This window comes from Pezoporus occidentalis, unplaced genomic scaffold (genome assembly GCF_034315485.1).
Source record: "Pezoporus occidentalis ecotype Australia unplaced genomic scaffold, CSIRO_AGI_Poc_V1 ctg32, whole genome shotgun sequence".
In the NCBI taxonomy this organism is placed as follows: Eukaryota; Metazoa; Chordata; class Aves; order Psittaciformes; family Psittacidae; genus Pezoporus; species Pezoporus occidentalis.
The window spans coordinates 3,268,082-3,281,756 of NW_026915158.1; the positions used below are offsets into that span (position 1 = coordinate 3,268,082).

At 44.1% G+C, this 13,675-nt stretch overlaps 1 protein-coding gene across 1 annotated transcript; it reads left to right on the forward strand.

Annotated features, from left to right (window-relative positions):
• RGN (regucalcin) lies at positions 1–12,258 on the forward strand. The gene is made up of 7 exons (XM_062628640.1): positions 1–24; positions 615–779; positions 4,029–4,211; positions 5,040–5,255; positions 6,734–6,865; positions 10,974–11,128; positions 11,895–12,258. The coding sequence occupies exons 2-7, from the start codon at positions 617–619 to the stop codon at positions 11,943–11,945; spliced, it is 900 nt and encodes a 299-aa protein (XP_062484624.1). The 5' UTR covers positions 1–24; positions 615–616; the 3' UTR covers positions 11,946–12,258.
• Positions 12,259–13,675: the final 1,417 nt, after the last annotated feature.

Here is a 13,675-nt window from a genome sequence, read left to right on the forward strand (position 1 = left end):
CTTTGGCTGCGCTCCCCGAATCAGGTAAGGCAGGCGGGGAAGGCGTGCGTGTGGTGCTCTGTTGCCACTGCTTCATTGTCTCGTGCGTGTGGATACACTGAGGGGTGTGTGTGCTTAAATCACACCGCGGCAGAGGTGCGCCGGAGCAGCCCGGAGTGCAGGGGCGGGACTGCCGGCTGACGGGCCTTCCCCCGCAGGGCCCGGCGCCCCCAGTTGGGATTTGTCTCTGTTTTATTACCCAGACACCCCTTGTTTTGCATTATTGTTTGCAACCTTCGCCGTGATGCATTACAATCCGCTCCACACCGCCGCGCGGGGTGCCCGGCTGGGTGCCCCGCCGGATGCAGGCGCTCTCTGCCGCCGGGCCGGGCCGCGCTGCGCTCCCCGCAGCGGCGGGGAGGGTAGCGCACGTTGTTGGACATGTGAAAGTCGTTCAGTAGCACGAAGCGGGCCATCGGCGCAGGCAGCACGGATAAGCTCTGTCGCTGTGTACAGGTGAAGCCTCGCTATGCTTGAAGCACGGCTCTGAACACTGATTTTCAGCACCCAGAAGTGGATTTCATATGCTTTTGCTGTTGGCAGAGGCGTGTAAAATGGAATGGTTTTCTCTACAGGCATGTCAGCCGTTAAGATTGAGTGCGTAGCCAGCGAGGGCTACAGGATTGGGGAGTCGCCCGTCTGGGATGAGAAGGAAAGCGCGCTCCTCTGCGTGGACATCACGGGTAGAAAGGTGTGCCGCTGGAGCTCGGTCACCAAGCAGGTGCAGGCCATCTCTGTGGGTAAGGAATGGCTCAAAAATCCTCTGCGCATCACAACAGTTGTGTCTTCTGCCTTGGTCCTCTGTCCCTGCCCAATGTGGCCAGGGTACCTGTTGGTGATGCATCTGCATTCCTCAAAAGCGGCTCAACTTCTAGAGATCTTTCCCTAAAACCTGACTTTCCTAGGCCAAGGAGGACACCGGGGCTTGTGCTGTGCACAGACAGTAGATACTGGCCAGACAGTCCTGAGCACCCCTCTTACGATTCTGGGCTAATGTTTGATCAACTTCTCTTTCCTGTGACTTGTTCACAATCTCTTTTGTTCAAAGAATCATAGAATGGTTTGGGTTGAAAGGGACCTTAAAGATCATAGAATTCCACCTCCCTTCCATGGGCAGGGACACCTTCCACTAGACCAGGTTCCTCAAAGCCCCATCCAGCCTGGCCTTAAACACTGTCAGGGATGGGGTAGCCACAGCTTCTCTGGACAACCTGCTCCAGTGTCTCACCACCTTCATAGTAAAGAATTTCTTTCTAATATCTGATCTAAATCGTCCTGCATTGTCCCAGAGATAAAGTTCTGCTCTTGATATTTGGGGGGGGGGGGGGGTGGGGTGTTACAGAAGGAGCAATGGCCATAATGTTGTCTTTATTGGAAGAAAAATTCCTGTACCTGTTTAAGAAGACATTTTTATAAGGTAACAGTGTCACCACCTAGAGCCTTGATAGTTGAAGTATTTAGTCAAGAAAGGAAGAAATGTGCTAATTCTTGTGAAGAGTTGCAGATGTACTTTTCTGTGTAATAATGTACTTAATTGTCTTTCAGAAGCCAGATCCTTAAATGTTTTAAGTACTTGTATTTATGACTTTCTCATGTTCAGTAACACTTGGTGAAAATCACTTTTTCTCACCTATAAGCTGCTTGCATCATTCCCAATGAATTGAATGGGACTTACCTGCCTTTCACATTACTGTAGTTACCAGTTTTAAGATGGAAGAAGGCTTGATACTAAGCATTCCTTCCCAGACTTGGTTCTTCTTACCTTAGCTGAGGAGGGGTGCTTCTCTCTGCCTCCCCCTACCCAACTTGGACCTACTCTCAAAGGTGTAATCTTTTACATGTGGCCTCATTGGAGGTGTAGAAGGGGTAGTAGCTGAAGTAGTTTGTTTTTTTTCTACTTCCTTCTGTTTCCTCTGTTTTGTAACAAAATAGTTATAGTTAATGGCTGTGCCTTTGGGAGTACCATGATTAAAAGAAAAAAAACCAAACCCAACCAGCAAACACCCAAAGAGTATCATGTGATTTAAATAGCGGGTTGATGTCCAAAGTGGCAGCTGAGGGGGAAATTACTCATTACTGAAGTTTATAGAGAATTGCAACAACCCCACACTTAGCAGCAACTTCAAATGCCCTTTTCAGCTTCACAGGGAAAACACCACTACATGCGTAATTGTGCCTGGGGTGGGGGGAACTTTACGGTCAATTTTCTGTTTGGCATAAGATGGTGTTGCAAATAAATTGGTTCCTGTGGATGCCGCTTAACGAAGCCCTCTGGGGTGGCTGCAGATTGAGCTGTGTGCAAGGCCAATACGCTCACTTCTGCAGTGAACAGTGGGGTGGGTGGCTGTGTCCATCTCACTAGCCTTATACTCCCCTTTCCGCTGGGGGGCTTTGTCGGGAGCTATGGGGCTGTTCTTGTGGCTGTAGGGGCACCTGTGCCTACCTCCAGGGACAGGCAGGTAGGGGTGTACAGGCTGCTGTGCTTAGGGCTGCTCCCCCAGGTTGGAAGGGAGGTCGGCCCTGGGGGCTGCCTGGGTGGAAGGGCTCATGTGAGCTATAGCCCAGGGTGTTTCACTGGGAGAGCAAATGGAGAGCTGCATGCCAAGGAGAGGTGTTCCTATGCTCTCCCAGCAAAGCCCCTGCTGCTAGTGCAGGCAGAAAAGTGCTTTTACCTGCAATTGGAAGAGCAGCAAAATTAATTCCTTTGGTGGGTGTCACAAAGGGCTGAGGGGACTCTGCCAGCCTCTCTGTGTTGGCACAGTAGGAGAAGTGGCACCTGTTTGCCCACTGTAGGTAAGCCCAGACCAACAGCTTCATCAGTGTGGTGGCGCACCTCTAGGTGAAAGAGTTGCTAGAGTCGAGCTTGCAATTAGGTGTGCATCTCCGGTGTTGGGGGCAAATAGCATTTGGATTGCTTGCATGGTGGTACCGCTGCCGGGACTGCAAAGGGAAGGAGCATCCTGAGCCAAGAGCAAGCAGCCAGAAAGGAGCAGCTCCTCTTGGCAACAGGGATGGCTGGTGATGTTTATAAGTGTTTGGGAAGCTATTACCTAATTATACCTCTGCAAAGCTATAAATACATGAAATGTTTTATTTTTAAATTAAAAAGTTGCCAATTAGTCCCATGTGTATTAAATGCTATGCCAGACTTTATTGCCCTGTTTAATGTTGTTATTCCTTATGTTGCGCCTGATTGCAGGTTTTTACAGAAATGTTATCCACACTCATTTTGCTGCTTTTTCACTAATTCCTTTATAATAACCTGTAGTTGAGGTCTTACTGCATAATAGCTCAAATGAGTGTAAAATAACCATGGAGCATTTATTAACTTTTGGTTTTGCTTTGACTCATGGAAAGCTCTGCCACTCCTGGGTGTGTTTCTGGTGCTGCTGGCGGCGTGTCTGAACTGCACAGCAGCGTGTTGCAGAGGGGTGCCTCTCCTGTCCAGTGTGACCTGTCCCAAGGCAGAGATACTCTCTGTCTCCATGAGTTACAGCTCAATGCTCCTGTAGAGCTGATTTACTCAGGAGCTGTGCTAAACAAACACAGTTGCTCCAGTGCTCTTGTGGCAATTGATTTTTCCCTTGAGAAAGGGGGAGCCCAGGCAGTAAGCTGCTGTAAAAAGCTTACATGCCTGTATCTTTTTATTGAATTATTTACTTATTTCTTAAAGCACCTCAGAACCAGGTGCTGGTAATGATTATTGCTCCTGGTTGCTATGGTAATACTCAAGTTCCTGGAGTCTGTGTGTCCCAGACTGGTGATTTTTCTTCATAGCGACTTTCTGTATGCATTAAGTATGCCCTCTTCACATGGAAGAATCTATTTCTGTGCATTTACACACCAGTTTTGTTGGTAGAAAAGGAGTTCGTTTCTCTTGCCTGTGGTCTTACTGAGTCTAGTGTAACTAGACTGGCATGTCTGAAGTGGACAGAAAACAAATGCCTCTTCATAGCACATGCCTCTTTTGCATTTCACCCTGTTTCTAGATGCTCCCGTGAGCTCCGTGGCTCTCCGGAAATCTGGGGGTTATGTCATCACTCTGGGAACAAGATTTGCTGCTTTGAAATGGAATGAGCAGCTGGTAACCACCATTACTCACGTGGACAAGGATAAACCAAACAACCGATTCAATGATGGGAAAGTAGATCCTGCAGGGAGGTATTTTGCAGGTAAGCTGCAGGTGGTTCTTTCCTTCTGCTGCTCTGTGACGTTTTGGTGATGAATCACCAAACAGCAACCGCTTTTGTATGCAGTAAGTGTTGATTCATAGTTAAATGGTGGAGGTGGATTTTTTGTTGTTGCTGTCTTCAAGCAGAGTTTATCCCATTTACATGGGGATAATCCAGGTGACATCTAATCAAGGGGACACCATCTAATCAGGGGGTGGGCCTGGATGATCTCCAGGGGAGCCCACCAGCCTCAAGCTGTCCTGTGATCCTGTCCTCCTGTTTTGTAAAACACCATTGCGTCTATCTGCCATGTAATTGGGTCCCCAGACTTACCTTAACTTGCATTTACCCAAACTCCAAGAGCCAGTCTTAGCTGCCAACTTTGAGCCATAAAGATGAGATTTGTTTTTTGGAGACGCTTTGGTAAGACTCATTCTGAGGGAGGAGGAAATGTTTTTCCCAGTCTCTGTTAAACAAGATGTGGAGATCTGTGGGAAGTTAAATGCTGACCACGCCTTTCTTAATATTTGAATGACTGAATAAGGCATTTTGCAGAAATTATGCTGCACACCGTTTCTGCCACAGTTCAACAGAAAAACAAAGGCTGTGTTTCTACATCTTCTGATGAAAGCAAGCACTTTTGAAACCTACCTTTCTCTTTTGCTTTTACTCAGTTTCTTCCCCAAATTTCTGAAGCCCCACACTGCTCCCTTCTACATGGGCAATGTGGTCATTGTTATAGCAAGGGGCTGCCACCAAACCCGAACTTGCTTTCACTCTGAACTTATTTCATTCTAAACCTGCTCTCTCCCCTTTGGCTCTGCACAGGGACAATGGCTGAGGAGATTCGTCCTGCTGTGCTGGAAAGACACCAGGGCTCTCTGTATTCCCTCCTCTCTGATCTCTCAGTGGTGAAGCACTTTGATCAGGTGGACATTTCTAATGGGCTGGACTGGTCGCTGGATCACAAAACCTTCTTTTACATTGACAGCTTGTCCTACTCAGTGGATGCCTTTGATTATGACCTCCAAACTGGAAAAATTGGTATGAATTGTTGCATTCTACAATAATTGTTTGCACCTAATGATGGGGATGTTTGTTTGCATTCTGGTTATGATGCAGAGATGATCAGAGCTTTGGGAGTGCTCCTACAGAAACCTCTTTAGAACAAAGCAACAGAAGTCATATTAACATCCATCTGAGCCTGAGTAAGGTCAAACTAATCAGATGCTGTTGGTAATATTCTAAAGTATATAAGTTGTGTGGCAGAGTTTGAGCAGTAATGTGGACTGCTGTTATTAAACAAAATGCATATCTGATCTTCTTGTTTAAAAAAGGCAGTGTTTCTGATATGGCTAGGTTTCTGTGGCTTCGTGCTTCTTATTATTGACAGCATAGGCAAAGTATCAGAATGCTTGTAGTCCTGTGCAGAACCTTTGCTAGCTTCTCTGGAGGTTTTTTCCACCCTGTTTTGTTGTTTGTTTTTTTTTTAATATAAGCTCTTAAACGAAGATTCTGCAGATAGAGCCAAGCAGCAACTCAAAACTTCTTCATTTATTTAAGACAAAACAACCCTTTAAGGGCTTCTGCAAGCTTGGGCAAAAGAAAAGAATTCAGTGGCTTGGACTAATAGTTTGCTATTGAGTACATGGACTGCAGTATTTTGCTTTAAAAGAACCCAGTCAATTTGATATTTAGCTTTGAAACAGTGAATTTAAAGTCATACTGGGTGTAGCATCTTGTCCTAGTGTCTCTGCTATAGCTTCCAACTGGATTTTCCTTTAGGAAACAGGGTGGTTCTTCTCTCTCTCACCCCCTCTCATTCACTCCCTTTCTGTGGGCAGTCTGACAATCCCCAGGAGGCAAAGGAAACTCATTAAAAATATTTCTGCATGTGAGAAACACTGAAGTTGTCAGAGCATAAAATAAACAATGTTGGGAAATTGGTTTTCATTTTCTTTAATAACAGTGGATAAAAGTCCAGGTAAGAGTTGTTTGGGTCTCTCTTGACAGCCTTTGAAGTTGATGCTTTTTCTAACTCTGTGTTTATATAAACTCTCAGTTTATATATCTTAAGGTCAGTTTTGTGTTGGAACAGTGATTGTTGGCACGTTCCAGCAATCTGTTTGAAAAGTCTCCAGTTTTCTGACTGGAAGTGGCCCATACTTGTAATGATCCAAACTGCTGTTAGAACAAGTAATTAATTTTCTGAATATATATATATATAACATTAATGTATTCAGTTCTTCATTTAGTATTAAAAGTAGGGAGCATGAGTGTTGCACTAGAAAAGAATACCAAAAAGCAAAGATTACACTTCCAATGGGAAGAAACTGATCCACAGGCTTTCATGCCAAGAAACAACTGGCTCAGGGAAACAAACAGGGCAGCAGACACAATCTGTTTCTTTCATATGAAAAAGCACAGCTTTTGAAACTCACAGGATAATTAACTGCTGGGCTGCAGTTTTGATAAAAGTTTTAACAACTGTCTCAGTTGTGTTGGTTTTTTCGACCCTGCAGGCAACCGTAGGAGTATATACAAACTGGAAAAAGAGGAGAGCATTCCTGATGGGATGTGCATTGATGCAGAAGACAAACTCTGGGTAGCTTGTTATGATGGTGGGAGAGTGATTCGTCTTGATCCTGAAACAGGTAAGTCCTTGCAAAGGGTGGGCTGGAATTCTGTATGAGAGAAAAAGAGAAACAAGCACAAAGAATAAGAGGTGTTTTTTTTCCCCTCACAGAAATGGTATATTAAACAGATTAATGTCCCTGTTCTCAAAAGTTAGCTTTGTAAATAAGACTTCTTAGTTCCAGCCTCTGTTGTGTTGGAAAAGGTAAAGTTGCTGAGGAGATTATTATTATGCTTGTGAATTGTTTGAGTTAGCATCCTCTTACAGCTTCCAAGCTTAAGGTTTACCTCATTGATAAATTATGTGGAAGAAAATTAGTGAGCCATGAAAAAGCAAAGATGACTTAAACCATTTTTTGGCTTCTTTCTTCAGCATAGCGTATTATTTTGGGCAGCCTACTGAGATTAATACAAGTCCCATGAGACACTGATACCAGCAACGTTGGTTTATTGTTGAAAATTATTTGCACAATGAACTTTGCAATTGAGATGATAAAAAAAATGTTCAATGAATTCCACAGCATTTTACCATTCCCACAGTAGTGTCTTGGGTGTGCCCATTGTCTGAGCCTGTCATTCATTGCTGCTCTCATTTGGGCTTTGGTGGTCTGCCAGGCATGATTTGGTCTGGGTCAAAAACACGTGAGCCTGTCTGATTCACTGTTTCTACCTTTTTCCTCCCTGGCCTTCACCTTCTTCCTTTTTTCACTTGTTTTCCTTTTTGTCCTCCCTTTTGGAAGTATTTTCTTAAATGAAAGCTAAAGAGAATAGTGTCCGTAAGCAGAAGTCAGAGACTAAGAATATTGACAGCAGAGTATGTATCCCTAATGCATTCCCAGTTTCTTACTGTGTTCAGAGCAGAGTCTTTAGGAGCTGAATGTGGTTTGGATGTACCAGTAGGTGCCAGTGATTTTCTCTTCCCATGTAGAACACCCAGCACCTGCGGCAAACATTACCAAAAACACTAGCAAGAAGTTTCTCAGGTTAAGTGTCCATGTCAAAAAGAGCCTTCTTTGTGAATATCTCATGCTTATCTGCCTCTCCACAGGGACAGTAATATGTAAAATCTGCAAATTGCTGAATTCTGAGTGAATTGAAACTGTTTAGGGAGATAACCCAGGCAGGTTTGAAGAGAGCTCCATGAAAGCCTCTCTTTTAATGCACAATAGCTATTAAGTGTGACTTGAATGACTGTCAGACAGTTGCAGTTACATCCACTGATAAAAAGTTGATCTAAAGCATGGGGGGGTTTTCAGGTTTCACTGATAGCAAAGCTTAGACTGTGTTTTTAGGAGGATGGGTAAGGAAACTTGTTTGTTTTGCATCTTTTCTAATAGAAGGTTTTGAGGTTCAGGGTGAAGCAGCTTTTCAGGTCTAAGCTTCTTTAGCCCAGACAGCTGTTGCCTTGAGATTTAGGATGTGCTACAGGGAAAGACTGTGATGGCTGATCCAACTGGGTTTGCAAAGGGCTGCAAAGGGATGTCTAACTTGTATATTGCCAAGTCTTGTCATACCTTCTGGTCATGTAGTGACCTAGTTTTGTGTAGTCTTGTCTTATTATTAGGAATTAAATATTTGACAGCTCTTCATAATGAATGTATTCTTATGTCCTTTGATTGTATAGGGTCTAAAAGATTCGCTGAGTTTCTCCCTTCTAGGTACCAGGCCTAGATGAATACTTCAGGTAGATTTTGGAGCGTCCAGGTGCAGATTTTCTTGTACCTCAGGAGACAATGCTCATCTCAGATCTTTGTAAACAATATCTTCCAGGCTGCCACACTGAGACCACTCTGCAAGTGCAGTCAAGGTATCTCTGCTTGTCTTTGGGGCTCATGCCTCTTCTCCTACAATGCATATTTTTTGCCTTTGAATACCCTTCACACTCATTTTCTCCCAGACTTGGTTTCAGCCAGTTTCTAGGGTGGCCTCTGGAGCATTTTGTATGCAATCATGTAATCCATGCAACCATGTTAGGCTTCAATTGACAGCTGACTGGATAACAACAAAGTGTTGGTTGAGCAAGTTGTCAGGAGCCTTGTCTTGGGACTCATATTGGTCCTTGTCACTCCCAGGCAACAGACAGAACTACTTCTTTCCCAGTTTTTCTAGATATTTTGAAAAATCTGCTCTTCTCAGGAGAAAAAAAAGCAGTTAACCAGACAGGCAAATGATCTCTGGCAACCTAAATGCTCTTACAAAGTGGGTTTGATTTTTACTTTGTCCACTGTGGGTCTAGAAGTGTGCCAAATAAGCTTATTGTACAGCATCAGGAATCCAAGACTGCTCAAACTTTCCAGGCTTTTTCACCCCTCCTTACTTGCTATTTTCTTATATTTATTTTGGGCTTAAAACAGAGTTGTAAAGTACCCAGACCTCATCAGAGTTGCTGATGAAGCCAAGAGAATTCTGCTCATCCCTCTGTTGTGTATTCTGCGTATACTGGTTTTACATCAGTACTAGCAAGTAAAATGAATCAGGCAATGTCCGTTAGTCCTGCGCCATACAGCATATGATGAGGGATGTTTTACAAGGGCGTGTAGTAATAGGACAAGGGGGAATGACTTTAAATTAGAACAGGGTAGAATTTAGATGAGATATTAGGAAGAAATTCTTCACTGTGAGATCGGTGAGGCACTGGCACAGGTTGCCCAGAGAAGTTGTGCATGGTGTATGCTTCATCCCTGGCAGTGCTCAAGGCCAGGTTGGATGGGGGTTGAAGCAGCCTGGTCTAGTGGAAGGTGTCCTTGCCTGTGGCAGGGGGTTGGAACTGGATAGTCTTTAAGGTCTCTTCCAACCCACACCATTCTGTGATTTTATATTGTAGCTTATTTTGGACAGCCAGGCTGTCTTCCCACACCAAAGCAGAGACCAAACTGTCTCTGGGGAGCAGTATATCCATCTAGGCAGGCCAAAAGTGTGCCAGGACTGCACCAACAGCTTAAATGTGGCCTTGATTTTACCTGTGCTTATGACCCACTTAGTGTTGTGGTACATGTGAAGCTGCTTAGTCTGTGCTTTTGTCAGGTAATTGCAGCACTGCTACATCATTGCAAGGGAGAAAAGCGCAGCATGGTGGTGAGGCAGAAGGGTTGATAAACACCTCCTGGGAAATGGTGGCCCCACTCTGAAGCTGACCAAAAACTTCTGACAGGTGTTAAGTGGGCCAAACTTTCCACTTTTTCTTTTCCCTTGTAGGATTCCTGACATCAAAGTTACTCTCCTGCTATTGCAACTCATCGCTAAACAGTTATTTACTGTAAGGGGACCGGGCCTTTACACATGCAGTTGTGGGGCAGGGAAGATATGTGTTTTGTAAGAAGAAACTATTCTATGACAGCCTTCTGGTTAAGGCTGGGCCAGTCCATTTACTACTGTCATTATGCTGGTAGCTGTTTGTTAGTATAATAAATGAGTAATATTATTTAGGCAGGGGGGGTTGGAACTAGATGATCTTAAGGTCCTTTCCAAGCCTAACTGTTCTATGATTCTATGATAGCACTAGTTTCTTCCAAGCTTCAGACTTGTCCCATGATCCCTATTTTATTCAAGCTTGTTTTGAAAGGCTATTGAAATTTCAGGAAAAACTTCAAGGAATTAATCTTCCTTAACTGCAGGCAGTAGAGGTGTAGCACGAGGTACGCCTCAATAGAGCTGCATGAGGTCTGTCTGCTCCAGGCTTCCTTTGTAGTTCTAAGTAGAAAAGTCATCAGCTCTAGGGCATGATTCATGTGACCTGTTGTAGGGAGGAATTATATCTCATTTCCATTGACTGCATGGGCAGCTGAGGTGATGAGCTGAGATAAACATCTGTGCTGTGGCTGTTAGCATTTACTTAGGGGACAAGCTGAGATTGGGGGGAAGGAAGATCTGTTTGTAATAAGTGAGACTGAAACTTGTCAAATGATACGTCACGTCGTCAACAACAGAAAATCCACTTCTGTGTCGTACAGAAGCCTGGTTTCTCCTGTCACGGTGCTCATCGGTGTGCTGAAATGCAGCATAGGACCTGCTCCTGCCCTGGTACCTGCTTTTGCGGAACACCTGGCTCCATGCTGGTTATTCGCGTAATTTGTTTAAGTTTCTTGTCCTAAGCTGACAAATGGGAGCACAATGCATTGTTTTCTTCAGGAAAAAGACTGCAGACAGTGAAACTTCCTGTTGACAAGACAACTTCCTGCTGTTTCGGAGGAAAGGATTATTCAGAAATGTATGTGACTTCTGCCAGTGACGGGATGGATAAAGAGTGGCTTTCACGGCAGCCACAGGCTGGTGGGATTTTCAAGGTGAATGATACTTTTTCCTGTTATTTTAGAAGGCCATTTTTTCTTTCCTGCATTTTTCTGGTAGCAACCCAGTTGGAGTGGTAGGAAGCAGGAAAAGGGGTGGTCATTGGAACTTAATTCACATACGTTAAGCTATTGTTTGCATTTTTGGTTCCTGTTGCAGGACAAAGAGGTTAAATGTACTTGGAGATTTGAAATACTTCTGGGTTTTGTAATGTTGTGACATTTGTAACAACGCTGATACTGCAATTTTTTTATGCTGTCACCTCTTTCTAGTTCTCCCCTTCCCAATACAGTTTGGGTTTTCTATTTATTATGGAAAGAATGTGTAAATACTCTGTGTCTCAATCAATGGCAGATAAAAGTATCTGCTATTATTTACCTTCTAGTTAGTTATAACTAAGTTATCTCTTTACAAATTTGTCACCTTGGGATTTGTTTGAAATCTGTAACCTGCTCTTCTGTATGTGTCCATACTGAAGGCTATATTGCAAACTGCAGAATTAAGGCTTAGTGGTATCTTGAAAGAGGCTTTTGGGGACTGGACTCTGGTCTGTGATTATTGAGCTTCACAGAAAGAGCACAGGTTGCACAGGCTGAAGTTCCTGGCTGTGATGAGCTGCTGTGTACAAAATACAGTAGGACGTCGAGTTGGAGGACAGAGTCCTTTTCTAAATTAGAGCGTGTCTAGTTGTGAAAGAAAAGCAAGTGTCTGATAGTGGTGAATTGTTACACTGATCTTGTTTTTTTCTCTCTGTTTTAATAGATAACAGGGCTAGGGGTGAAAGGAGTCCCGCCGTTTCCGTTTGCAGGTTAAATATACACTCTTCAGGACGGATGGAGAGGACTGATTTAAGCAAGAGAAGTGGGAAGGTCTTATTCTAAACTCAAGTATTCTGGTTCAGCATCTTCTGCTTTGAAACCACAACACAATTATAATATCAGGAAAGGTTTAAAAACTACTGAAATACATAGAATATTTTAAAACTAATCTCCCCCTTGCCCTTAAACTCTATTACTTTTAATATCTGATGGTGCTTTTTCTGTTGTGTTAAAAAGATTCTCACCCTAATAAATTACTGAATATTGTAACTTTCTTTTATGATTAAATAATGTTTTCATATGTTTTATTTTTCTTGTTTATTCTCTTGTCTCCTAAGTTCCTTATAAAATGTCCATTTGTGGTCTTACCACCACTTTAACAAGAACTTCATTTGTTCCATGATGTTCTCAACAACTCAAACACTAATACCTATTGCTGTGCATCTACAGCTTCCTTTTCACATTACCTTTTTAAGGCCTCAGGTGTGGTTGTGTTTAAATTAACTCTGATGGGCTGGAGCCGATCATTGTCTCTCCCCCAGTGCATGTCACTATGTTGTTCATTTTGTTAAATATAAACCCAGACTTTTGGGATGAAGAACCGTATCTTTACGCATCCTCTGAAGATCTCAGCCTGTTCTGGCTTGATCCATGATGACAGGAAGGTGTCAGGTGTTCTCGGTCATTTGTGTTTAGAAGAAAACACTACTTGCACATACCTCTCACTGAACAATATTCCCCAGAGCAAAAGGGGGCTGCATGCCCAAATGACAACTGCTTCAATGTATGTGTTTGAAAGGGAAGTTCTATTGTAGTTTCTTCACAGCATCTGTTGCAAATGGCAAGATTATTCACTGGTTTGGTTTTTTGCTGGTAACTTCAGGCCTCTATGTGCTGAAACAACTGTGATGTAGCTCAGCTGGTTTTTAAACTGCAGATTTTGCTGCTGTCGTGTTACACATTCCCATATTTGTGCACCTCCACCTGCAGGTGGCATAGCTATCCATCCCACCCTGCTGTGCGTAGGTAACCCACCAGGTGAGTGCCAAGAGAGCCTGTGGCTGTGCGTCTTCTCTGCAGGTAGCTCCAAGAGTTGGTACATCATGGTTTTCTGCTACGTCTCCAGAAGCCTGTGGGAGTTAGTTTCTCTCTGTGGGATCTGCTTGTGTCTGCTACGCCTCCTGAGCATCGCCTCTGCACCACAGCGTTATACTGAGGCTGTGGTGCCGCTTTGAATTGAGGGTTCAAACCTAACTTTGTGCAAGTCACCATTTTTCCTCTTTAAAGCATGTAGAGGTTTGTGGCCAAGTGCAAGGTCCTACACCTGGGCTGGGGCAATGCCAAGCACAAATACAGGCTGGGTGGAGAAGGGATTCAGAGCAGCCCTGAGGAGAAGGAGTTGGGGTGTTGAATGAGAAGGTCAACATGGCAATGTGCACTTGCAGCCCAGCAAGCCAACTGTATCCGCGGCTGCAGCAAAAGAACTGTAATCAGGAGGTTGAGGGAGGTCTTGTGAGACCCCACCTGCAGTACTGCATCCAGCTCTGTGGCCCCCAACATAAGAAGGATGTGGACCTGCTTGACTGAGTCCTGAGGAGGGCATGAAGATGATCCAAGGCCTGGAGCACCTCTCCTATGAAGAGAGACAGAGAGTTGGGTTTGTTCAGCCTGGAGAAGAGAATTCTCTGGAGATACTTTATAGCAGCCTTTCGGTACCTAAGGGAG

Coding starts and splice junctions, on each gene's coding strand:
- RGN (XM_062628640.1), top strand. CDS start 617: ATGTCAGCCGTTAAGATTGAGTGCGTAGCCAGCGAGGGCTACAGGATT. Junction 4,212..5,039: donor TGCAGGGAGGTATTTTGCAG/GTAAGCTGCAGG, acceptor GGCTCTGCACAG/GGACAATGGCTGAGGAGATT. Junction 6,866..10,973: donor TCGTCTTGATCCTGAAACAG/GTAAGTCCTTGC, acceptor TGTTTTCTTCAG/GAAAAAGACTGCAGACAGTG.